This window comes from Misgurnus anguillicaudatus, chromosome 10 (assembly GCF_027580225.2).
Source record: "Misgurnus anguillicaudatus chromosome 10, ASM2758022v2, whole genome shotgun sequence".
NCBI lineage: Eukaryota > Metazoa > Chordata > Actinopteri > Cypriniformes > Cobitidae > Misgurnus > Misgurnus anguillicaudatus.
The window spans coordinates 1,745,436-1,771,836 of NC_073346.2; the positions used below are offsets into that span (position 1 = coordinate 1,745,436).

The 26,401-nt window shown below is 38.8% G+C and overlaps 1 protein-coding gene across 2 annotated transcripts in view; it reads left to right on the top strand.

The window, feature by feature from the left end:
- The window catches only part of znf407 (zinc finger protein 407), a 41,750-nt gene that overhangs the window by 13,349 nt on the left and 2,000 nt on the right, over positions 1-26,401 (top strand). For both annotated transcript variants that reach the window (XM_073871769.1, XM_073871770.1), the window contains exons 2-8: positions 3,224-6,096; positions 10,424-10,538; positions 14,591-14,665; positions 17,590-17,756; positions 25,304-25,387; positions 25,477-25,597; positions 25,748-25,921. In XM_073871769.1, the coding sequence (XP_073727870.1) occupies positions 3,279-6,096; positions 10,424-10,538; positions 14,591-14,665; positions 17,590-17,756; positions 25,304-25,387; positions 25,477-25,597; positions 25,748-25,921 (3,554 nt within the window). In that variant the 5' untranslated portion in view covers positions 3,224-3,278. The remainder of the gene's footprint in view (positions 1-3,223; positions 6,097-10,423; positions 10,539-14,590; positions 14,666-17,589; positions 17,757-25,303; positions 25,388-25,476; positions 25,598-25,747; positions 25,922-26,401) is intronic.

The window sequence follows — 26,401 nt, forward strand, 5'->3', positions numbered from 1 at the left end:
AGCACTTTTGGGAGTACTTCGACTCGCCTGAAAAGTTCGCTCCCCTTCTCCCTCTCATAAGGGGAGGGAGGGTGTTACTGCGCAGAGTCGAAGTACTCCCAAAAGTGCCATAAAATGGCGGTATAAAATGTAGTTCCTCTTTTAAATCCGCTTAGAAAAGCGTTACGTTTTATTTTGTACCACCAAACTTGCTCGTGTAACTACTCGTCTTAAATAGGAAAAACGTTGATGTGTTTGGTCACTTCTAACTTTATCTCTAAATGGTAAAATTGAATGAATGGGGCTAAGCTAAATGCTATCGTAGCGTCGCAGCGCGCTCCAGCGCTTACGTGCACGCACACAGATGATAGAGGGATGTATCAACAATTCTTAGTTAAGGTAATAACTAGGGCTGTCAATAGATTAAAAAAATTAATCTAGATTAATCGCATGATTTCTTGAGTTAACTGCGATTAATCGCAAATTAATCGCACTTTTTATCCATTCTAAATTTACCCTAATTTAACACTTTTCAGGTTTTTAATATTCTAATCATATATACAAATATAGATGCTTTATGCAAATGTATGTTAACAACAGCCTGTTTACATTTTAACAGAATCACCAGCCATTGTTTTGTATATGAATTTTCCTTTCAGAAGATTTTTCTTTCTCCATTTTTGTTTGCTGCTGCATCATTTGTGACATGTGCTGTCAAATTTAGTCGAAATTAGCAAATTTAAAAAAAATAGTTCATATTTTGACATTCTCTATTAAAACATAGAACAATGCATGATTTGTTGAAATATAACAAAATATGACAGAACTACACCTGTTTGAAGTTGAAAGAGTCAAATTACCACAAAAATTTCCACATCCATACATTATATTACCACATCAATACCTTAAAATCACTGGTAAAACTAATAGATTTAGCACACACAAAGCAAAAACATCATCAATGTATGTTCAACTTTTTTTCCTTTTGTTTGATTGACATTGAGACAGACTGCTTAAAATCTAAGTGATATAATATAATGTTACACATCAGATAGTTTTACCCAACAGTTAACCAAACATTTACTTAAAACATAACAGATTATAGAGCCTACCTGCGTGAATTCTTATCAAAACAGATATTTAAAACTGTAATTTTGTGTAGATGTCTATATATCCGGGTCGCGCACTCGCGCGTCTGTGTGCACGCGCTTCAGATATCAGTCAGTCAGCGTGAGGGGATCGCTTTTGAGTCTTGTCGCTCTTAATAACTCTTTAACATTAATCAGGTACCGAACTTTATCTCTCTTAATGACTCTTTTAACATCAAGCAAGTCCTGCAGTCTATTTTTTAAGTCATGCATAAAAGCGAAACCAAAATGAATTGAGACGCATTTTTGTATTAGATTAAGCATTAGGAGGACGGGACGGTTACACCTCTCAGACGTATAAATAAAGATCATATCAGATGTCCAACGAGCATTTAGAGCATTGGATTTGGTAGACGATTTGCTTAATGTTCTTATTTCTATGAAAACCTTTTACTCATTTAGAGAGAGTCACATTTGTCTGCGTCTCTGTTCATTCAACTATGGGCTGGACCAAGGGTCAAACAGAAATTGCGCGTTGCGTTAATCTCCGTTAAAAAAATTAGTGGCGTTAAAATGAATTTGCGTTAACGCGTTATTAATGCGTTAATTTTGACAGCCCTAGTAATAACATATTTTAATATTGGAAATGAGTAGACTATTCCTTTAATACATGTTTAGCAACAGATGGGGAACATTGTGGAATAAAAAATAAAGACTTTTATGTCTCATGCTGCCAGTGTTTTAAACAGGCACAATGATTTTCAGCATGTTACAATAAAATACACTTCCACAAACACTCAGAAGTTTTTGACCAAACCACACAAGCACATTTAAATGATCTGTAATAAAACAACACGTTTAACACTTAAACTTTAGAGAAACAGATCAAATGACATGTTTAAGTTTATTGTGTACACATATTGAACACATTCGCGGTTCTGTCAGTCTCTCACTCTCTATCTTGTAACTCCTCGTATTCATTTGAAACTTGAGAGAAACATTAAACAACATATTTATGCTTATTGTGTATGATAGTGAATACGCGTTGTTCTCTCACTCTGTCTCGTGCAGTGCATTAATCCTCGTGTTCATTTATATAAACTTCAGAGAAACATATTAAACAACATACTTGTATTGATGAAAGTGAACTGTCGCGTTGCTCTCTCTCTCTCTCTCTCTCTCTCTCTCTCTCTCTCTCTCTCTCTCTCTCTCTCTCTCTCTCTCTCGTTCGTTTGCTCACTCAAGCTCTCTCACACTCTCTCTCTCTCTCTCTCTCTCTCTCTCTCTCTCTCTCTCTCTCGTTCGTTTGCTCACTCAAGCTCTCTCACACACTCTCTCTCTCTCTCTCTCTCTCTCTCTCTCTCTCGTTCGTTTGCTCACTCAAGCTCTCTCACACACTCTCTCTCTCTCTCTCTCTCTCTCTCTCTCTCTCTCTCTCGTTCGTTTGCTCACTCAAGCTCTCTCACACACTCTCTCTCTCTCTCTCTCTCTCTTGCACTAAGGTAACGTTAATCCTCATCTTCAACCTTTAGAAAGACCTTTAAAACTACAAGTTTTAAGATTGTAGGCATTCTTTCTCTCCGTCTCTCGCTTCATGGTTGGATAGCGCAGTATCATTATAATAAGATCCCCTTAATACGTCATGGGGGGAGCGAAATCCGAATGACCTATATATTCACATCCTTGCAGAAAGAGCCTTACCAAAACAAAGTTACAGGGTTGGTATTTTTCATGTTTTCTGGGTTGGTAGAAGCACTGGGGACCCGATTATAGCACTTAAACATGGAAAAAGTCTGATTTTCATGGAATGTCCCCTTTAACTATAGTCTATAGAAGATAGTTAGTGTATGTCGACTCGCAGTGGAGTGGGTTGGGGTGTGGCATCACGATGGTGTCTCTCCATCGTGATGTCTGTCAACCATCACAATGGACAATGATATCGTCCATCGGCACAACCCTAGTAAACCCCTTATCAATTATATGTTAAAGAAGATGATCTATATTCTGAGTGTGAAACTTCTAGCTTGAGTGTAAATTGATATCCTCTTTTACTTTACTTTTAATTTTTATTTATTATTCTCAAATGATATATAATAATATTTAGAATGTTCAAATGTATTTAAAGAATTTATGAGGATTTCTTTTTTTTTTTATAGGAATTTCATGGATCCTCAAAAAATATCTGGTTTTTCATAAAGAGCAGACAGCAAAATGGACAGTCTAAAGCGAAAATTAAGATCTGGAAAGGAAATTTCAAAAGACAATGGGCAATCTAAGAACAAAGCCAGCAATAACGAGACAGAAGATGTCACATCTCCACCTAAACGGACTAAATCTTCAAATGACCCAGAAAAAGGATCTTTTGAAGAAACGAGCGAATGTGCTGTGGCTGCTATATCAGAGAACAAGTCCGTTTTGACAAAGTCTAATGAACATGGTTCTGCAGAAGTAACTGATGCTTTGCTTTGTTTGCACTGCGGTTTTGTAGCAAAAACTCAAACTGCACTAAAAATTCACTCAAAAAGGAAACATTCCCATAAAAGAGATTTGCATATTAAAAGCAGTTCTGATGCATTGATTGCATCTGATATAAATTTTATGCAAAAGACGAAATTGCAAAAAACACTGCTTTCAGAGCCACAACTGAAAAATACTTCAGTGTCAATATCAGAGGAAGTGACCTCTAACAAACAATCAAATGAGTGCATAGTTTTAACAGACAGCAAACGTGAGGATGGAAGAACCAGTCCCACCCAGATGCTGCTGGAAATGGTGGAGCCCACTGCATGTAGTGATAATGCAGGTTGCAGTTTTCACGTTGAAAATAAAGAACACAGTGAAATAAATGAAAATGTCAAAGACAAACCTAGTTTGGATATGCATATTAACAGGCATCACACTAAAGAAATAAACTACTTCTGTAGTTTCTGCAGCTATTCTTGTGTTGCGGAGTGTGATTATGAAAAGCACTGCCTGAGCAGTAAGCACAAAAGAAAGATGTTAGTGCAACAAGACTCATTACAAGCAAAGAAGACAATGCCTCCAGAATCAGTTTCGTCTCCACCTGCGATACAAATGAGGACAAATTCTGCAGGAAGCTGGTCACAGCATCAGTGTGGGACATGCACCTTCACAGCTGACAGCTCAGTGATGTTGGCGCAACACATCAAAATTCAACATCCTGCAGAGCACCGTTTTCACTGTAAGGCATGCCATTACTACACAGCCACCAAAGAAACTATGGAAATTCACCTGTCAGAAGAAGCCCACCAACAGCTGGCCAAACAGCAAAATAAAAGTCCTTTATTTAAAGACTGTGTTGAAAAAATCCCTGTAATTCTCTCAGATGAACAAGGAAAGAATGCAGAAATAATCCATGAACAGAGCTCTGACAAAGTGGTGGAAGAATCGAGTGTATTAACAGAGCCACCTGAGAATATAAGACAAGGCTCCTTTAACAAACGGAAGCGAGGTAGACCAAAGACTGTTAACCTGACTGTTTGTAGCCATTGTGGGCTTGTAGCTTCCAATGCCACCAACCTTAGTGTGCATATACGGCGTAGGCACAGTCGGATGTACAGCTTTGTTTGTAAGCTATGCAGCTACTACTGTGTGACCAAAGGTGACATGGACCGTCACTGTGAAACCAAAAAGCACATCAATAAAATGCAAGCAGCTGGAAGTGAAGGCACTGGGGTGGTTCTGCTAAATGATGAACCGCCAGGTCAGACGAAGGAAGATGAGGCAGTACTGACAGACAAATTTGCAGAAATTGAGACGACTATTGGTGACATGGAAGAAAACCATTCCAGTCTACCTTGTAACAAAAACAAGGATCACTTGGCGAACTCTTGTTCTCAGTGTGACTTTGTTGCTCACTCAGCACTGTCTCTTGCCCTTCATGTGCGACGTAGGCACACAAAAGATTTTGAGTTTGTCTGTGTAGCATGCAGCTACTACACTGTGACTCGCAGAGAGATGTTTCGGCACGCAGCGACAGAAAAACACAAGCAGAAACGTAAGAGCTATCTGGAGAGACAGAAGCGAAACTCCAGTGAAAGTTTGCCTGATCAGATCTCAGCCAAAATAGAGCAGACTTGCGATGAGACACACTTAGGATCAGAACCGTACTCTGACAATTCTGATCCAACAGCTGCAAGTGCCATAACTACAAAGTGTTTAATAGCAGATGATGAGAATAATTCAAATGAACCAGCAAAACAGCAGACTTTAGATATTGCATCCAACGAGAACAAAGAGTCAGCAACTAACCCTACCGAGTCAGCTGTGTCTCATACAGTCCAGTTAATGACAACAGAGAAAGATGGTGTGCCAGGGGAGGTGGAGGAAGAAAGCATGTTTGAAGAAGACGAAATTACTGACTTGGGAGGTGGTAGTCCCTCCAAAGAAAAACGAATCCGCAGAGAGCTTCCATTCGATGTGTGCATCTTTTCCTTAAAAGCCATAGAAGTGCATGAACAGGTGTCACTTGACAGAGATCAGATTACAGACCAATCACAACAGCAGGTTGTCAGGAAGTCTAAAACACTTGAGACAAAGACCACAATGCCAAACCCATGTATCCGCTGCGAAGACTGTGGATTTTTGGCGGATGGACTAAGTGGCCTGAATGTCCATATTTCAATGAAACATCCATCCAAGGAGAAGAATTTCCATTGCCTGCTCTGTGGGAAGTCTTTTTACACTGAAAGTAATCTGCATCAGCACTTGAGCAGTGCAGCACATGTGCGCAATGAGCAGGGAAGCATTGAGGACCTTCCGGAAGGTGGCGCTAGCTTCAAATGTGTTCGATGCAACGAGCCATGCCCAACAGAGCAGGATCTGTTCGTGCACATTAAAGAGAAGCATGAGGAAATGCTAAAAGAAGTAAACAAATATGTACTGGAGGACACCGAGCAAATTAATCGAGAGCGTCAAGAGAACCAGGGCAATGTGTGCAAGTACTGTGGCAAAGTGTGCAAGAGCAGCAACTCCATGGCTTTCCTTGCTCACATTCGCACACACACAGGTACAACTATCTCTGTCACTTCCAAATCTTTGGTGTGTGTATGTGGCTTTCTCTTTTTAATGTAAATCAAACCCAATAGTACAGAACACATCGTATGTGACCCTGGACCACACACACCAGTCTAAAGTCACACAGGTGTATTTGTAGAAAAAGCCAAAGTGTCCTTCCTCAGTCTTATGGTTGAGGTATTATAGCAGTAATTTAGTGGAGAATCCCCCTGTGGACAGATTTTGACACTTGAGTATGCATTTAAAAGAAATCTGATTACCACGGTTTAATCAAGATTATACAACAGAGGATTATATTTAAATCAAACACGGACATGCAGCCGCTTGCCATAGGGCAATACTTCCGTGTTTAAAAAGTTGCGAAAGGGCATTGGCAGGGAAGCGTTTTCTCTTGATTGACGAGATATCTCGTCAGTGGCGGCGAAAGAGTTAATAAAACAGGTATGCAATGAACAGAATATCCTGATGAATAATGGGTTTGGTTAAAGCTCCACTGTGTAGGATCTACTCCCATCTAGCGGTAAAATTGTATATGACAACCAACTGAATATTACTTTCTAAACCCCCCCCCCCCATTCGGAACGCGTTTTAACTAGTACGGGGGCCCCCTTTCATGCCAAGGTTAACATGGCTTCCAGTAGCTACAAAGCAAAAGCAATGAAAAAAATGAACAATTTGCAATGTACTTTGCCTGTGATCCGTAAAACACACAGATTTATGTTTAACATGGAAAAAGTCTGATTGTCATGATATGTCCGCTTAAAATCACATAAAAAAAGCAACCATATACGTAGCTAAGACACTCCTTTTTCATCCACGCGAGGAAAAATATCCCAGGGGCTGTTACACTTGAGCCCTTTTCACACAGAAATTCCGTTAAATACCCGTTAAATGCATCCTGGATTTTTCCGGAATAGTTAGGGTTTTTTTTCGTTCACACTGCCAAGATTACACGGCATCTGATGGTCCCGGAAAGACACTTGACATGTTGAAAGTCCCGCCCTCTCTTCCACGCAGCGTCTGAAGTTTGCATATTATATATCATTTCTCTCTCCAGAAACAACTCGCGTGCATTTTTGTTTATGATAAGACTACAAAGGAGCGCGTGAATGCACAGTTCTATGCTGGTGAATGATCTCAGCTTCAGAGTGGATATTTGACGAGCTCCCTGATTTCTGCTTTGATACAGTTTTCAGAAATTTCTCATCGTGATTGTTTATATGCATTTAAAACCCGCATTTTGAGGAGCTGAACGATATTATCTTGTTGGGATGACATGCGGGTATTTTCGATTATTATAGCTCAAATGAGCACGTGACGCGATATTCTTTTATGCTGCTGAATGATCTCCGTTTCAACACAGTAAGTAACGAGCTAACTTACCTGATATCTGCTTCAGTCTAGTATGCTGACATTTCTCGTCGTGAATGTTGAAAATCCCTCATTTTAAAGAGTTGAACCAACTTCATGTTGCCATGACACGCAAGTCCTCACTACGGCACGTGCGTCATTGTTTGTGCGTCTCATTTATCATTTCCTGATTACTGCGTCAATCTAGTTTGCAACATTTCTCGTGATGAATGTTTATATGCATGTTATCTCTCGTTGTAAGGAGCTGAACCATAACTTGTGTTGTGATCCTCACTTCGACACGCCCTTTACGGCATTCTTGTTTACACAGAGGGTACCCGCGTATCTTACTAGGTCCTCTTTCCGGCAACGATCCCAGAAGATTAACGGAACGAGTTTTTGTTCACATAGACGCTTGTCTGGCAATTTTACGGGTATTTTCTGGGACCAGAGGTCTGTGTGAATGGGGTTTTGGTATTTAGATGTGTTTTCATCGATCAGATCACAAGTGGACGAGAGAGACACATTACGTTTACACTTGGTGTTTAAATCCGTCTCTTTTTGTCCATTTTCGACCGCTTCTCTCCAGATTACTGAGGAGATGGTCTGTGGACGAGTCCCTTTCCTGTCATTTAATCATGACGGGTTTAAATGGATGCAAACTAATATTATGTCAGAGTCCAATGCTTATGTTTTAAGTAAACGTTACATGTCCGTGTATATGTAAGAGCTTTAATCTCTGATATTGGTGAAATAAGATCGCTCAACTTTCACACACTTGTAAAATGAAACGATAGACGCGCAGATCAGCGGCGTTTTATCAATGAAAGGCTAAAAATAGGGCTGTCACCGTGTGTTTGTGCTATAGGTCAGAAAAGATGAAAACATTTATCTCAGTACCTCAGATTACATAAATGGGCGGAGAGACGGCGTGTGGCTGTTCGAACACATTAAACCACATGCGTGTTTACACTAACTGCATAACCATACTATAGTTAGCCAAGGAACTATAAAACTTCAAGTTTACAACATAGACTGTATATAGATGTAAACGAATATGCTAAATTACCTGTGGAGAAGATAGAAAGTAGCAACTTCATGAGCCCCATCTTTAAAAACTAACTCCAATATTGACTTTGGTCTTGATGTTTTTCCTGTCGCGTTGTCATTTAAAATCCCCGTTTCGCTTTCTTGGCGAGTTGTTTTAATGTCCTCGAAAATATGTCTTCAACAGGCTTTCCAATCAAAGCATTAGATCACAGGTTTATCTCGGCGTGCGGCTGTTGTAAAATCCGAAAGATTCAGTCTACGCAGCTCGCAGGCTGCATACGTCATCAAGCCTGGTTTATTTAAATGAACTTAGCATTACATTCGCAAGTCATAAGCATATTACATCAATTTACAATTAATTAAGAATAATTGTCAGCTTTATAATTGTTAATATTCCGAAATAAGACTGTCTTGATGACGTATACCGCCTACACATGCAACCTCCGGAGGCTTCAGCTAGCGGCCAGCGTGAGTGACTCTGAAAGCGCGAAAGGCGGAGCTTGAATTTCAGGAATGTCCCTCGTCGTACGTATTTATATCACTGTCTTAATGCAGTAAACAACGTAAAGAATAAGCTCGAGATTTTTTTATTTTTATTTTGGCTTGGCTCTAATCCTCCTTCGTAAGATTAAATGCTGCATTCAGAAGAAGGGGTCATTAAATAATTTCAACATTGGGTCAGAAGAACAAAGCCATGAGAGCTTATAATTATAAATAATGATAATTCAGAGGTTGACAGTATTTTTACTCAACTCAGGTACAACTTTACTACATTTCATAAATACAATTTTTTTTTTTTAATTTTATGCTTAAGGATTAAAAAATCCAATACTTTCATTTAATCTAATAAACTTTCACTTCCTTGAGTAAACACTTACTTTTAAATACATACGTAACGTTTCGGTTACGTATGTAACCCTTGTTCCCTGAAGGAAGGGAACAGAGACGTAACGTAGATGACCGACATATTGGGAACTTGCTTCGAAGGACCAGTTTGCTTCGAGTTTATACAAAAGAGCCAATGAATGTTGAAATGCAGTATTTTCATCTGTTGGCGCAGTACGAGTATAAAATGAGCAGCAAGTGCACTGCATAATCCGATTTTTTGCCGAGAAAGCCCAGTCACTGAGACCTGGCCGACTCAGCAATGGTACAGCAAGCCATGGTGATGAAACGTGACGATATGAAATAGCCGCAAAGGGTTTTACTGCATATCGAGGTCTCTAGAGGTGTCTTTCTAACAAGACTACACCAGTACAGAGACCGCAGAAATAGCTCTGCTGAGGGTAACTTAGTTTTTACTCCAGACACTGAATTACCAAATTTTACAATAAAGGATTGTTGGCACTAATGTAGCGCAATAATGACCCACAAGCTGGGGCTCTCAGTCTCTCTACCAGTTTGAGGTGTGAACACGAGAGAAAACCGGAATGACACAAACACTATAGAACCTAGTAAACGTGTAAGGTGTTGCCCAGCCTGCAGCTCTACAAATGTCCGTCAGCGAGGCGCTGCAAGCCAATACCCGAGAGGACGCTATTCCCTGTGGATTCAGGCATTTGGTGCGGGTCTTTCAAATATCTTTTGTCAGGGTTTGGCACCACCTTACCCTACAAATAAACCTATCCAATTGATATTGCAGTTGGTATTGCTAATTTACAGAAAAATACCATGTACTGTATATATTTCATCAGCCTTATTTTATATTTGCCTGCGTGTACCTGCCATGCTTTTCATATAATATACAATGTATTTGCTTTAAAGCTGCTTTGTTATTTTTCATAACTGTAAGAAGCAGTATAGAAATGAAAATTGAATCCCTTATTCCCACAAGAGTTTAGAAAGTTACAGAAATGTTATTTTTACATGCTTTTCATTATGATGAAACAAATTAAATGTTTATTGTTTGTACTTTACAGGATCCAAACCATTCATGTGCAAGATCTGTAACTTTGCCACTGCTCAGCTAGGTGATGCCCGCAACCATGTCAAGAGACACCTGGGCATGAGAGAGTACAAATGTCACATTTGTGGGTAAGTTCACGAAAGACAGATGTACAGTGATTTATATTCTGCACAGAGATTGTTAGTGGTTCATGCACAGAGTGCTGAAACCCTATTTGTTTTTGTTTTGCCCCTTACTGTTTTCATGAGTGTTTACATTATTGGTCAAGCTTTCTCAATCCGTAATTCTTTCCCTGCCAGCTATTTTATAAAAGTTGCCAGCCAGTGCCAGCCTTTTTTATGATTTTCACAAAAGTTCAATGCCTTCAAGAAAATTGTCTTCTTCAAATATATAAACATACAATATATCAAATGAAAGAACAGACACTCTGCCAACAACAACAAAAAACTCTTATACTATCTTTTTGTTCTTTTTTTATCACTTCTTAAATATGGCTGTGTTTCTTCAAAAATACTACATTTTTAATAAAAAGCTGAGATAGTTGAATTTTTGGATCCATAGATGGTGTAGTGTTTTATAACGTGTGTAGGAGTGCCACCTAGTGGATAATAGCAGAAATATGGATTTCCGTAAAATCATGTCAAGCATTTTTTTTTTTAAATTGACGAGATAACTTGTCAATGGCGGGTAAAAAGTTAAAAAACTAACGACAAGGCCCTCACGACAAAACATTAGGGAATTTGTATCAGTTGACAAAATCATTCTCAAATGAAACTTGCTATATGTCATCACAGTCATAATCAGGCTGCTCAATAGGGAGCGCTGGGGTGCCGCCAACTGAGTTTGTTGTGTGTGTCATGTGTGTGTGTCTGGGGCGCACCACAGACGAGTGTCTATATATGTCAGTAAATGTGGCAAAAGCATGTGACTTGAGGCTGAGCTTTAATTGGCTGGTTTCAGATCCGCCTTGGGGCGCAGCACTGTGTGCCCCAAACCCTCTCACTTATGTTGTAAACAAATAAATATTTTTTTTGTTTGTTTTTTACCTCATGTGATTGTATCATTTTCAGAGTCTTATAACCACGTTGCAGGTTGTCATTTAACTGATAGCTACAGTACTGATCAGTGGAAGCAAGTGAAGTATCTTAAGAGGGATTATCTTGAAGGGAAATATGATTTTATCCTTACGAAATCACCCTTTACAAGGAAGAATAAATAATGGATTAAGATGTTTAGACCAGATCGATCAACAAAGTCAAAAGATTGCAGTATGTGTGCTCCACCACTTCCAATGTCAAACGGAGTTGGCTAGCTGTCATGACTATGTTTTAATGTTGACTATGACTTATTGTTGACGACGTGGTAGACTGCACAAAATTTTGTGCTGCGTTTGAGCTGACTTTGCGTGGACATAATGGGAATGAGAGCTCAGATAATCCAGTCTATATCCCGTGGCTTGATTGACATTGTTGTTTATGGAGTTTAAAGGAGCACTTACGAGAATGCCACTGTGTTTAAGGAAACTTCAAGAACCATGCAGAATGAACTGTTGGACCGCATGTTGTCTGTTGTGAGGGAACATGTGCTTGTGCCACAATATTTTAGCTAAAAGAAACATACCTTTTTTGATTTTGCAATTTTGTTGTGTGTGTTTGGTCGCGTTAACCGAAAAGTCTTTGATTGAAAATTTTGGAAGGGAAAAGAAAAATCTGAATGCCCTTTTGACAGATTGCACTTTTAAGTTGTCTAAATGTAATTCATATTTATGTCCAGTTGGTGGCAGTGTGTTGCTCTAATGCAACTGTCTCTAAACTCTCTTGCAATACTTTTATGTCATTCGCGATTAGGTATGCGCAGCCCTGCTTAAGTTAAACACTACAGTGTAATGGAAGAACGGGAGATCAATCTCCAAAACAATCTTCCCGATTTGTAGACAACCTACATGAACCACTGAACCACTGCCGCCCCTAATTCAATGCTTTATGAGCAGACAATGTATCCAGACAGCTTACTAAAATAGTACAGTTATGACATTTAAAATTATCAATTGCATTTTATTTTTCAACTTGGTTTCATCTAAAAAAAAGTTGGTGTCTGTCCCTCTCGATCTCAGTCATTGGCACTTTTGGGGGCCAGTGGTGCAGAGTGGGGTTTCTGCTGTGGTCTCTGGGGTGTGACCATGCGTCAGCTGGTGCGGATGGGGCAGGTTTTGCCTGCTGGTACGGCCGTCCTCTTATTCTGTGGGTTCCACTGGCTGTGGAGAGATGTTGACGGTAATAAGTAACATGGCCTGTTGTGTTATACATTCCTGTTGTATTATGGGTGAAATTGTTTATTGACAAGTATGTTTTTTGCAATTACCTCATTGTAAGAATTATTAGTCTTTGGTGGGTCTTTGTAAATACTTTTCAATAACAATAAATAAGTAAATATTTACACAGTTTTAATTTGTGTCTGTGAAATCCAGGCTAAAGTCTCATCATGCAATTATGAGATAAGAGGCATCAAAGATTGATTTCAATCATTGATTTTACTTTAATTTTAATACTTGTATTAAAATGATCAGTATTCAAATTATTAAGGTTACATTTTCACAGAATGTTCTTAACATTGTATAGACCTTTTGCGAGTCGAAGTCACAGTTACGTCACGCGCACATACACTCTAAAAACAAACAGCGCTATTAAGCACCAAAAGTGGTTCTTTGCTCGTGGTCATGGAATAACCGTTTTGGTGCCATATAGCACCGGTGAAGCACCAGTGAAGCACCTGTGTAGAACCAAATAGGGGCCATATAGCACCACATATGGTTCTACATGGCACTATGCGGTTCTACACAGGTGCTTCACCGGTGCTTCACCGGTGGTATATGACACTGAGGGCGATTCTTCTATGATTGCGAGCGGGGAGCCACTTTTGGTGCTGTGTAGCACCGTTTGTTTTTAGAGTGTATGGTGGCAGAAAACAGTGGAAATGAATGAGACACGAGTGAAACGAACAATATAACTCACTAGAAAATGTTTTGTTGTGCTGTTGAGGGATTGCCAATAGGAATGCCAAAATAGATGACCTTCATTTTTATAGTATACCGTAGTCGAAGACACCATTTGAAGATAAACGTAGGTGTTTATGGTTGCATTAAGCCCTCAACCGGACAGACTGGAGTGATGAAATCATCTGAAAATCTTTTAATAATTTGAATAGAAAATAAATAGAGAAAAAGTCTGTCGAAGTCTGATCCCTCTATGTGTTTCTTATAGCGTTTTCATCACGTTACGTTTATAATTTATTTAGAAAGATTATACAGATTTGAATTAGTTCATAATATCAATAATATTACCATTTATTAAAGTTTTTGTATTTTTTTCGTTTTCTATTATTTCTTTTTATCTTATATCTTAGCCTATGTCTTCTTCCTGTTTGTTCTAAATTATGATGTTTACTAATAAATATATAAACATAACACACACACACGATGTAAAGTGTTAAGTATATATAAACAGGCCTATACAAATTAATTTGTATGTTAACATAATAGTTTTAGATCAAACACGTAGGCTAAAAATATATAAGTTAGAAATTGAAAACAGGAAATATTTAATAAAAGATATTATACAAAATACATGATAGTACTGCTCTTATAAGTACTTCAGCGATTCATACTGTAAAAATAATTGATTTACCAATAAAGAACAATACATATACATTACATACAGGTACACATATCAGTAGCCAAGCCATTTACACTTTTAATTTATTTAAAAAATAAACGTAACTTGGTGAAAACGTTATAAGAAACATTACACTTAAGAGAAATATAGGGGAAACAGACTTCTACAGAACACCGGATCCTTAAAAATCACAGTTTAATGCTAAAACACTTCACACAGCTATTGAGAAGCATTCACTTTCTGCCACCAGTTGGGCTCCGCCCACAATAAACGTCATCTCTGTTTGCAAACACGCAAAAGGTCTATAGAATGTACTGTACAGTAATACCCCAAAATAATGACTTTCATAGTTTTTACAGACAGGTTCACACATATCATTAAAGTCATGATTCATTGAATAAAATATGAAACAAAGATCTTGTTATCATTGAAGTTTCCTCAATGATAGAGAGTTTCTTTATAATGTGATGCTTTAAAAAGTATTGTTCATGTATTTATTTGTGTTACAGGTGGGCATTTGTGATGAAAAAACATCTTAACACTCATCTTCTGGGAAAGCATGGACTGGGTCAACCCAAAGAGAGGTGGGCCATTCTTACTGATTAAAGGAGCATTTCACCCGTGGAAACATTAATCTTTATTAAAAGTGGATTATCTTTGTAGTCGAAATGTAACATAATTTGGACACATTGCTTTGTGTTAAACTATTTAACACATTATGTGTCGTTTTTAACACATTATGTGTCATTTCGTGCTGATTTAGAGTTCATATAAATAAAAGGGACAACACAAGATGTGTTAAAACAACACAAAGTGTGTTGTTCTAAAAATAACACAGAGATGTGTTAATTTAAGGACAACACACTAGGTGTGTTGTCCTTAACTAGACACAAGATGTGTTAATTTAACACATTTGTTTTAAGAGTGCAGACATTTATCCATGTTTAAAGTTGTAGCATGTATGCAGCAAAAAATATTAGATAAATTGGCGGGTTGTAATTAAAACCAATCAGCGAGCTCAAATAGCAAACACATAGTTATCGTTTAATATTTATTTTTAGTTATTTAATTATATCGCTCAAATTAACATATTTTAATATGAGTAGACATTTTACATGTATAAACAATATTCTTATTTAATTTAATAATAATAATTGGCGCCCCCCTGCAATACCTTTGCGGCCCACTAGGGTCCGCGGCCCACAGGTTGAAAACCACTGCATTAGAGCATTTGCGTTTTACAATGAAAACGATCCTTGTTTATACTGGCATTTTAAAAATAATCTTCATCCACACTATACACCACCATAAACGCATGAAACATGAACAATCACGTAACTGGGCATGCGCATAAAAGTGTAAAATAACTTATTACTCTAATAATAGCTTACCTTTGTGCATTTATGCAGCCTAGGGGTGTGCTATATTGACAAAAATTCATACCTGGGTCCTTTGATGGCAACTATAACAGACACTATTTTTGAACCTATAAAAATGTGTTTGGGAAAGTCTTATACTGTTCTAGCCCGCCCTACAACATATTAATATGATTAATAGGTTAATTTTAATTTTATAACTAAACAGAAAGGTCTATATGATTTAAACAGAAAGCATTCAAGTGAACAGTACTAAACGAACTTGAAGCAAAAATTTCAGCAAATGCAAACTTCAACACGGACATGCAGCTGCTTGCCATAAGGCATTACTTCCGGGTTTAAAAAGTTGCGGAAGGGTGCCACCTGGTGGATAATAGCGGTATTGCGGAAAGACGGAAAATCTCGTCATTGGCGGGGAAGCATTTTCTCTTAATTGACGAGATATCTCGTCAATGGCGGTGAAAGAGTTAAAAAGCTAGAGGAAGTGCTTGTGTAAACTTGGGCAGAGAATGGTCTTTTACATTATTTGCATGCTACAGTAAGAACGAAAATCAGGAACAAAAGAAAGCCCCCGGTGTTGAGAGCGCACACATTGTAAGAAATCTCTCTCCGCGCATATGCAGACGTCCCTAGTATACCTTCGGCTTTAGGCCACCACCTCCAGCTTTGTTGTTTTAGCAAAGTTTTAATGTCCATCCATATTTATTTTTCACTCTTTTTTAAGATACAAACAGAATAAAAAACAAAACAATTTTCAAAAACTAAATGTCTTCTTCACTAAACAATCTTCAGGCATCAGTCAGTATTTAGTGTGACCTCTCTTGGCACGAAACACATCCTGAGCTTTTTTGGGGAGACTGAAGTCATTCTAATATGAATTAGAAATTAGGATTTCATTTCATTTAGGTTTAAGAGATCCTGCAAACTTTCAACCTCTGTAGCACCAGTGTTATGTGCAAAAAAAGTTAATATACAGCTCTGGGTAAGGACCATTAAATATTGAATTTAAATATTTTATTTGCTTATTTTTACCGAATACAGACCTTCCGTGAGGAAAACACGTTTATTTTATAAAGGTCATGAACACACTATTTGGTTTAATCATTTATAAATATAATGCCGGATATGTTATTAAAAGACAAATTTATATACAATTGTGTGTAACATTAAGCTCTACCCATCAAAATGATTTGCAGCATCCGGGTTACCGTGTGTTATTAGTTTTGAGTGGTAGTTATCTGAAAAGAACAAACCTTGAAATGTCGTGACTGACCAGTCAGAGTCTAGCATTTTAGAGAGCCGTGTAATAATGACAGACAATCCTCTGTCATTCTCTCTTTCTTACACGCTGGCACAGTTGGAATTGTTTAGCAGATGTGTCATCAGTGCTGATGCTTGACAAAAACTTTAACAAGATGCCTTCTGGGGCATGACATTGGACTTGGAGATGTGAGGCTTGAATGCAGCTGCTCGGCCATTGCAACAAACTGTTATATTAATGAAAATAGCCACTGTCGTTCCTGCTCTTACGTACAAAATGAAATTCAAACTCTTGAACCGCTTGATTTGTTTTTTTTATTTATTTTGTATTTTTTAATACAAGTTAAAACGTTTTCCTAACCATAATTTAATGCCTTCTTTGGCTAGGGAACTGAGCTCAGTTGTTTTTGTTTTAACAGTGTACCTATAAATATTATGTTAAGACATACATAATGAACACTGAAAAGCAATTAAATGTTTTAATTCAGGTTTTATTAATACAGTCTTTTAATACTTTTTAGTTTTAATATTATTCTATATATGTATATATGTGCTATGTATCATATGTTCTGTTTCTTTTTTTTTTTAAAGTAAAGGTAAATAATATTTTAAAGCAAACACATATTGACACAACTGCTGCAGCTTGAAAAGGGGTAACAAAAGTATTATTTTGGTTAAGTACCATCTGTAAATCTATTTTATAACAATGAAAGTGGAAAGCCCTATACCAGTCAAATTTAATTAAATGAGATGAAAAGCTCAAATGAAGTGATTCCAAAGAAATGATGCTTGCACACTTTAAATTATCAGTGTTTGTTTATACAGACCACTGTGCTTGCGGAGATTCTGTAAATGTTATCTCTTTCTTCTAGGAAGTTTGAGTGTGACCTGTGTGAGCGAAGCTTTAGTGAGAAATGGGCTCTGAATAACCACATGAAGCTGCACACAGGAAACAAGCCATTTAAGTGCGGTTGGCCTTCATGTCATTATGCATTCCTGACTCTCTCCGCAATGAAGGATCATCACAGAACACATACAGGTACAAGAACACCTAAAACAATAATAATACATTGATAATACATTAATGGTCAAGTCCTAATCATTACAGTAACGTAACAGGTTGTGCACAAAGCTATAGTTCAACCAAAAATTAAATTCTGTCATCATTTATTTTACTCCTCCTAATTTTGATCTAAATCTGTATGAATTTCTTTATTCTGTTGAACACAGAAGATGATATTTTGATAAATGATGGTAGGCGCACACCTGATGGTAACCATTGACTACCATGGTAGAAAAACAAATCCGATGGAATTCAATGGGTGCCGTCAACTGTGTGCTTATCATCATTTATCAAAATATCCTTTTTTTAGTAACTCCAAAATTTCTCTATCTCCACAGGTTAAGTGCCTGGGTGTCATTTTTTATTTGATTTTGGTTGTCATTTGAGATCTGTGATGCGCAGGTCAATGTATAAACAACCCGCACCCAACCGACGTTTTCAACTAACCCACCCGCAACTCGGACCACAAAAAAAATTATATATATATATAGTAGTAATTGTTTAAAATAGTTAATTGCAGGGCTTAATGTGAGCCGGATCCTCCCAGAACAGGATTCGGGACTTCTCGGGTTTTGACTGTCTGTGTTCCTATTTATGCGGATCCCCCACCTCACGTGGTATACAAAACATAATATACTATATATATTAAAAAATAAAAATATATTATGCACATTTTTAAGGACATTTTATGTAATTTATTAGTTTATATTTATCTTAAGTGGGATTCGGATGTGAAAAGCGCTGCATGATGTACGCGCCTTAGTCTAACCGTTAAAAATTAACTTAGCTAAAACATAAGAGGTGATGTATAGCTTTAGCCTACATAAATGCTTATTGCTTTAATGTTGCAAGTTCCTCTTCAGCAATTTCATGCTGTTATGTTTATAATAGTTCATTGTTCAGAGTTCATATTGATGATCTTATAGTCCATTTAAAAATTTTCTTACAAACTGACTGTATTCGTCAGAAAAACACCATTTAACTTATTTTTCCTTTACCTGCCGTCGCTGTTCTCTGTGCTCGTATGTTCCCTCACACGCGTCCTCCGTCAAAAACACGTGGTCGGCTAAAGTAGCCTTTTAAAAATGTATATGACGTTGATTTTTAAAAGTCGTATGCACACTTTGAAAAGTAAGTGATATACTCACGGCATCTTTCGGCATCCGGTAGCATATGCATCAATGAGATGCATAGTGTTGCTTTTATTGTTCTTATTAATTGATATTCACAAAACCTAACAACAAAACATCGATTATGAAGGATTTTGTGTAGATTTCTTTCATGTGTAATCAATGTCTGATGCATAACATTGCAACTGTGCCCTGATGTAATCAACATATTGTAAGGAACGACAGAGTCAGGATCCCAATGCAAAAGTTACTTTTATTTGACAATAGAAGATAACAGAATAAACTGCTGATGGTTAACGAAGAACAGAAGATGCCTCGACCGTCCACGGCCTTCCTCGACCCGGGGAATTACTCAGGTATCTGAACCCCGATGTCACACCGAACAGAGAGATAGGAGATGCCCCTGCCGTCCTCGGCACTGGGAGCTACACAAGCGTCTGGACCCCTATTTGGGTGAGGCACGTAGGCCGCTCCTGAGCGTGCCGCAGCACAGAAGCCTAGACGATCGGGCACTCTCTACCCTACCACCGGGGAGAGACCACCCAAATTACCATGCCTCCGCAGCGGGAAACCACAGGTGGAGAAACAGGAGGGTTGATGGGCTGAGCCAGACGGGCTTTCCACGGCAATCTATGGATATACAGAGAAACAGTCATTAGAACCCGCAACCGGGCATATCCTTAAGGGCGAAAACTCTCCTGCTTGCTGAGAGCTCCGAAACGGATGGCAAAAGTCTCTGAGGGAATATAGTCTTAATAAATCCAATAGCAGGTCGTAAATCCACAGCGGAGAAATAAACATCCACAGATCAAACAGCAGCTGTATCTCTGAAATAGCGAACAGCAGATAACACAGACTGATATATTAAAAATAACTTGATTTGACAAGACAAGATACGGTGACATACATCAAAAGCACATCAAGTACATTTAATGACGGACTCGCAAATACTGAGGGGAATAAAGCGAGCTTTATACTACTGCCGATTGGGAATAAACAAGCTTCAGGTGAGATGACGCGGTGAGGAAATCACAGAGAACCAGGAACACCTGTGTGAGGCGCGCGTGTGAATCTGTCAACAAACACAAAACAACACAGGGAAACAGGGCATACAGCAAACCGGTAAGACCGAAATCATGACACATATGTCTGCAGTGAAGGTGTGAACCAAATGGCCTATAGAAACTGATCAGTGTGAATAACAAAGAATCACCATTCCTCAGTGTAGACTGCTCGATATACCAATCTCCTGTAGAAGGTCCTAACAGGTTTTTATTGTTTAGGCCTTTTGTTATCATGTATAAAGTTCTGTCCCACAGACAGAACTTTGGGTTAAGAATGTTGACACGACAACATCGCTCCTGAAGAACTATGCTACATAAGAACCTTCATGAAATCTCTTTTCCCCACATGCACTTGGTCCTGCTTATTATTTTACGTATTAGATACATTCTAATACGTTGGCGAGACATGAAAGACTGAGACAAATTCAAGAAAATCTAACAATTATAATTAAGAGACAAAATATTTGAAGCAAAATTTGTTTTAAAGTAGCAAATAAAACTTAAATTAAACTCATAATAAGCTAATTAAATTGAAAAAAAAAAACATAAACAACATTACAACAATATTCAAACCCAACAATACTTAAACATTAAAATAAAACAGACATAGCTATTAGGATACATGTTAAAATAATCTGCAGTTTGTTGGTAGATGTTTACCTCATACGGGCAAAACCTCCGTTGTAAACCTCCATTTTCCAGAATAAATCTTTTTACTTTGAAATTGACGCGCTGTCACAATAAATCCTAGCCTGGCTGCGCCCTCCTACACACTTCCGCTCAATTTCATTTTCCTTCAGTACTACGTCTGGGATTTCGGTCTATTGTAGCGTTTCGAGAAATCTAATTTTTGTAGAACCAATCAGCGAACAGAGGGAGTGGCTGAGACCGATGACGTGGATGTTGTGTGTCAACGAGCGGAGCGGTGTTGTGTTAATGATTAGACCCAGCTTCGACAGTTGACTGAATACATCATTGTCCTGAGTGTAAATTCGATGAACAAAACCTGCATCCCTCATTGACAGACATCTTTTTCTAGACAATCCTCTGATCATTCGGACTTGTTGTTCCGGCCGGTTTCGGCGCATGATATACGTCACGACCACACGTTAGCGATTGGTTATGGCAGACCCTGAGTGACTCTGGGCAGATCCAATAGTGTTGAACTTCAACAGAGAACCCGCCTACAAGGAAGTAAACGTTTCTCAATGGAGAGAGGCCAAACTCTCTGTACAAATGAAATGTACGAGAGTCTGGTAGAACCAGGCTAATTAAAACTCTGTCTATGTTCATTTACACTGCAGCACAACCCCAGAGTTCTCAAACTAAAACAGGGTCTGCATTGTTTACTAATGACTCCGTTTATGAGGGTCGAAATGGTGGAATAATCAAACTGAAAGGCGCAAACGTAATGCGTAAAGGAAAATGCATAAATATAAACATGGCCAAAGATTAGTGTAGTACAGGTAGTATGCTGTTTTCAGCACAGTTTTTTGCACATTCCAGGACCTAATTCCTCTGCTCTAATAGGCCTTTTGCATTCCGGCATCTTTTGTTTTACAAATTAAGCACTGGTTAATTGCCATCTTTATTTCAAACGACTCGACCGACCGCGACCCAAATATCATTAAAAATATTTTGGATGACTCGTAACCGCGGGCGACCGCAGGCAACCGCTCATTATGGATCAACCCGCGAATCACTGTTTGAGATGCATGTCAATAATGTCACTCGTTCTGCACACTTCCACCTATGAAACATTTGTTGTCTTCGTCCATTTCTTACACCCAATAACATAGCTATTCTCGTTCATGCTCTGGTTACTTTACGCATTGATTACTGTAACTCTATTTTAATTTGGTTTACCTCAAAACTTCTTCATAAACTTCAGTTGGTTCAGAATTGAGCTGCATATATAATTACACTTATAATTTTGTTTTATATCAATTACATCGGTTCCCCTTCTGTCACTCACTTGACGTTGTGTCGATGATGTGACACTATAGGGGTTTGACCCAGGGAGACCAGTCACTCTGATACTATCTGAAAATGGCCAATGAATGATCAATGAATGTTGATCAAAGAAATTTGCATGCCATGACTCTGCCCGGTATAAAGGGAGGCCAGTATGCTCATTCATTCAGATTTGTTTAGTGGGTTTTGTCATACAAACGCTTTGATTACTTACCTTGCTCTGCAGTCATTGGTGTGGATGACGTGTTCAGCGGTCTCTGCCTTGGTTTCAGTGCACAGATAAGTGTGGAAGATTCTCCTCTGTATTCCCCACAAGCTGAAAGTGTACATTTCCTACATACAAAATTGTTTTGTGTATGTTCCACTGGGTGCGGATGGTACCTCTCTACCTCACATGGGCATGATCACTGCTTAAGATGTGTGGGTCACCGCATGCGCCACACACTTACCAATCTTGGTGCACAGTGTCCGACCTCGCCCTTCAGCAATGTAAAACACAATGCGCATCCTGGGTCATGCTTGAGAAGTACATCCTCACAAGTATTCTGCACCAGGATTGGTTTGCGGCCATAAACCTGAAGTACGCATACTTTCATGTCTAATCCAGTTCGCCAGGCACGTGCCCAGGTTCAACAACATTTTTTCTCCTCCATGAGTGGAGAGAATGCTGCAGTTCCTCAAGCGAAGATTGTTGTCCTTCTTTCTAAGGGCGCGATAGAGCCTGTGCCTGCGTATGATATGGAGAAAGGGTTTTACAGCCCATACTTCATAGTGCACTTTCTGGAACAGTTGTGTGCCCACAGGGACCTAGTATGCAAGCACATTTACTGATTGAGGATTCGGGTCAATTGGGAAAAGAGCAGGCTCTCCCATGTGCAGAGCATCTCTTTCCTAGGCATGGAACTGAACTTGGTTGCCATGAAAGCACGTCTTACAGAGCAACATGCTCAGTCTGTTCTCAACTACCTCAGTGTTCTCTGAGGCAGACTGACGGCCACGCTTGAGAACTTTTAAAGGCTCCTGGGACATATGGCATCGGCAGTTACACCATTTGGGTTACTGCATATGAGACCACTTCAGTAGTGGCTGCATGACAGAGTCCCATGGTGAGCATGGCACGCAGCAGATTTCCATTTCCCTTGTGTGTTGTCATCTCTTCAGCCCATGGTCAGACCTCCATTTCCTGTGGGCTGGTGTGTCCCTAAGACGAGTATCCAGACACATCATCAGTATCTGTGGCGCTTTGTGCAACAGGCATGCGGCTGCAGTTTCCTGGACAGGACCATCTCAATGGCTTCTTTTTGTAGACTGGTGCTCCTCCCATAGTGGGGACCCGCAGATATGTCCATCTGTGCTTACTTTTCTCCAGGTAAGTTTGGATAGATTATTGTCCCCCTCAACTCTGAAGGTTTATGTGGCAGCTATTTTAGGAAACCACATATTAATGGATGGGAAATCTGTAGGGAAGCACAACCTGGTTGTCAGGTTCCTCAGAGGCGCTAACTCTCCTAGGTCTAGCCTCGTTCCCTATTGGGACTTTTCTGTTGTCCTTTCTGGACTTCAGAAGCCTCCCTTTGAGCCTTTGGTATCAGTCGAGCTTAGTGCCCTCTTTCAGAAGTTGGCCCTCCTGATCGTGTTCACTTCTACCAAGAGAGTGGAGACCTGCAAGCTTTCTCTGTCGCCAGTGGATGCCTTGAGTTTGGCCTGACCTTCTCTCGCGTTATCTTGAGACCCGGGCCCAGTTATTTACCCAAGTTTCTATCACTCCCTTTCGAGACCAGGTAGTGAACCTCCAGGTCTTGGTAGTGATTTAGCCTTGTCATTTTTTTGTGTCCAGTATGCGCACTCCGCAATTACTTTGACCACACGCAGATCTTCTGATCAGCTATTTGTTTGCTTTGGAGGTCAGCAGAAGAGGAAGGCTGTTTTCAAGCAGAGGCTCACCCATTGGATTCAACACTTAATACAACACTGACTGGATAACTTATGATCACTACATGTTCGTGTCATTTAATAATATGCACTTCTGTGCCTTTTTCCATCATAACACAGAAGTCTTACTTGCCCCATACAACTCCTGACCTGGTTGGGACTTTTCAATGAAATCCAGCATTAAATAAACACACACGCAAAACTCTGCTGCTACCCCGAATAAACAAACTATATCCATTGTTTCCGTAATGCAGGCTTTCTTCTCCCGCTGAAGAAAGAGTTCTTGCTCTCCCGCTGATTGACGTGTGGGCGTGTTTTTTGGGGGAAGTGCCCATAAAAAGAAGTGATACGTATAGCTTACCCCTGAAACATCAGCTGGACCCGTATTCGAAAAAAACTTTCCAAAACTTGTACGAACCCCAGCAAAGTGCATTTGGCACAGAAATACTCTATAACACGTCCAACTGCTTTTTTGACACTTTGCATTTGTTTAGCATGAGGAAACCATCTCTTAAACTGTGTGAATAAGTCAGAATGCATGAAATACTGTTAACCCCCCTCCCCTTCATCTTACTTTTTAAGCTGTCCACAACCTTCCCATGGGAATGTTGGGAGAGATCAACATTCAAAATCAAATGTAATATTCTTATTAAAGATATTCTTATCCCTCATCTAAACATAGTTCAATTAAAAATGGATACAAATGTCTAAATATGTAAGAAAAAGCAGCACAATTATGACAAAAAAAAATATATGTGACCCAGTCTGTAAAAACCATGCTAAAGTCTCAAAATCAAATTCTGAGATAATGAAAATCAAAGTCTGATTTTAGCCATTTATTTTATTATAATTTTCATTTTTGACATGACCTTATTCAATCAATATTAAAGATATAAAGAAAATCGTTAGTGCTGAGGGGTTCGTTAACAACTAATCCCGCTGGGTGAAAATATTTTCAAGCCTACCAAAAAAGTTGCTAAGAGCTGCAGACATATTTCAAAATGATGCTATGTTTTAGTCAACAAGACACTGATTAAGATGACATAACATTGGTTTTGGTATCTTACACACCCAACTCAGAAACCAAAATAAAAACATATGATGGGAAAATTTACTTACATGCCACCAAAACACTCTTTCAACAATACGGAAAAAAACGAATCGCCCAATTCTGTGCAACAATGTAAACGGTTCGTATTACAACTAACCTTGCGTTAGTTTTGGCCCAGCGTACCCCTATTACAGATTGATGCTGTTAAGCCATCTCAGTAAATTGGAGATACCACCACACCACTGAGTGACGATTCACTCTGCATGCTCCTAAGAACCATGTATTATTCCATGTATATAGTAAATTTTAAAACCAAAACTTCTGCTTTTATGTCTCTTCTTGCTGTCAATCGTTTTTTCTTCTTTTTCGCAGGTGAGAAGTCTTTCCTGTGTGATCTGTGTGGGTTTGCTGGTGGCACCCGTCATGCCCTGACAAAACACCGTCGCCAACACACAGGTACATGCATAAACATCTACAGATGCAACAATATCTCATTTCTCTTAAGTGTTTGTCTGGTTGTAATGCATTTGCTTTATTAATTGCAGGTGAACGACCATTTAAATGTCAGCTGTGCAACTTTGCATCAACCACACAGTCCCACTTGACACGCCATAAGCGTGTACACACGGGTGAGAAGCCCTACCGTTGTCCCTGGTGTGATTACAGGTATGAAAAGGTCATTTCAGCTGAACTTTTTTAAATAATCACATGTTTTTAACTGTTTACACTGTTTTAAATGTTTTAAATGTTCACCGTTAAAATGGGTAGTCCAAAATGTATTTTCTCTCTTCTGACCCTTTCTTATGTTTTTGGCAGATCCAACTGTGCAGAAAACATCCGTAAGCACATTCTTCATACAGGCAAACATGAGGGGGTGATGATGTATAACTGCCCAATGTGCAGCTATGCCACCAATGCCCCAGTGGACTTTAGAAACCATCTCAAAGAGATTCACCCTGACATTGAAAATCCAGACTTGGCTTATCTTCATGCAGGAATTCATCTTTTTCTGTTTTCTCTGACATTTCATACATTCAGTTATTCATTTATTATTTTTAAGAAGGTGAAAAAGTCATCTTCAATGTGACATAATAAAATAAATGTGTTTCTCTTAAAGTGATAGGTCGTCCAAATAATGAAAATCACCCCATGATGTACTCACCCTCAAGCCATCCGAGATACATACAGTATGTCCATCATCTTTCAGATGATCACAATTTCAGTTATTTTAGAAAATGTCCTAGCTCTACCAAGCTTTTTACCACTTACTGTAGAAAGGGGTCCAGTTCTTTCAAGCCCAAAGAAAAAAACACACAAAAGAAATCCAAACGGCTCCAGTGGGATAAATACAGGCCTGAAGGTAATCTATGTGATTTTGTAAAAGAAATATCTATATTTAAAACTTTGCAAACGAAAATAGCTAGATTCTGTTGAGAGGCAAATGTGCATTATGCGTACCCATGAGATCCG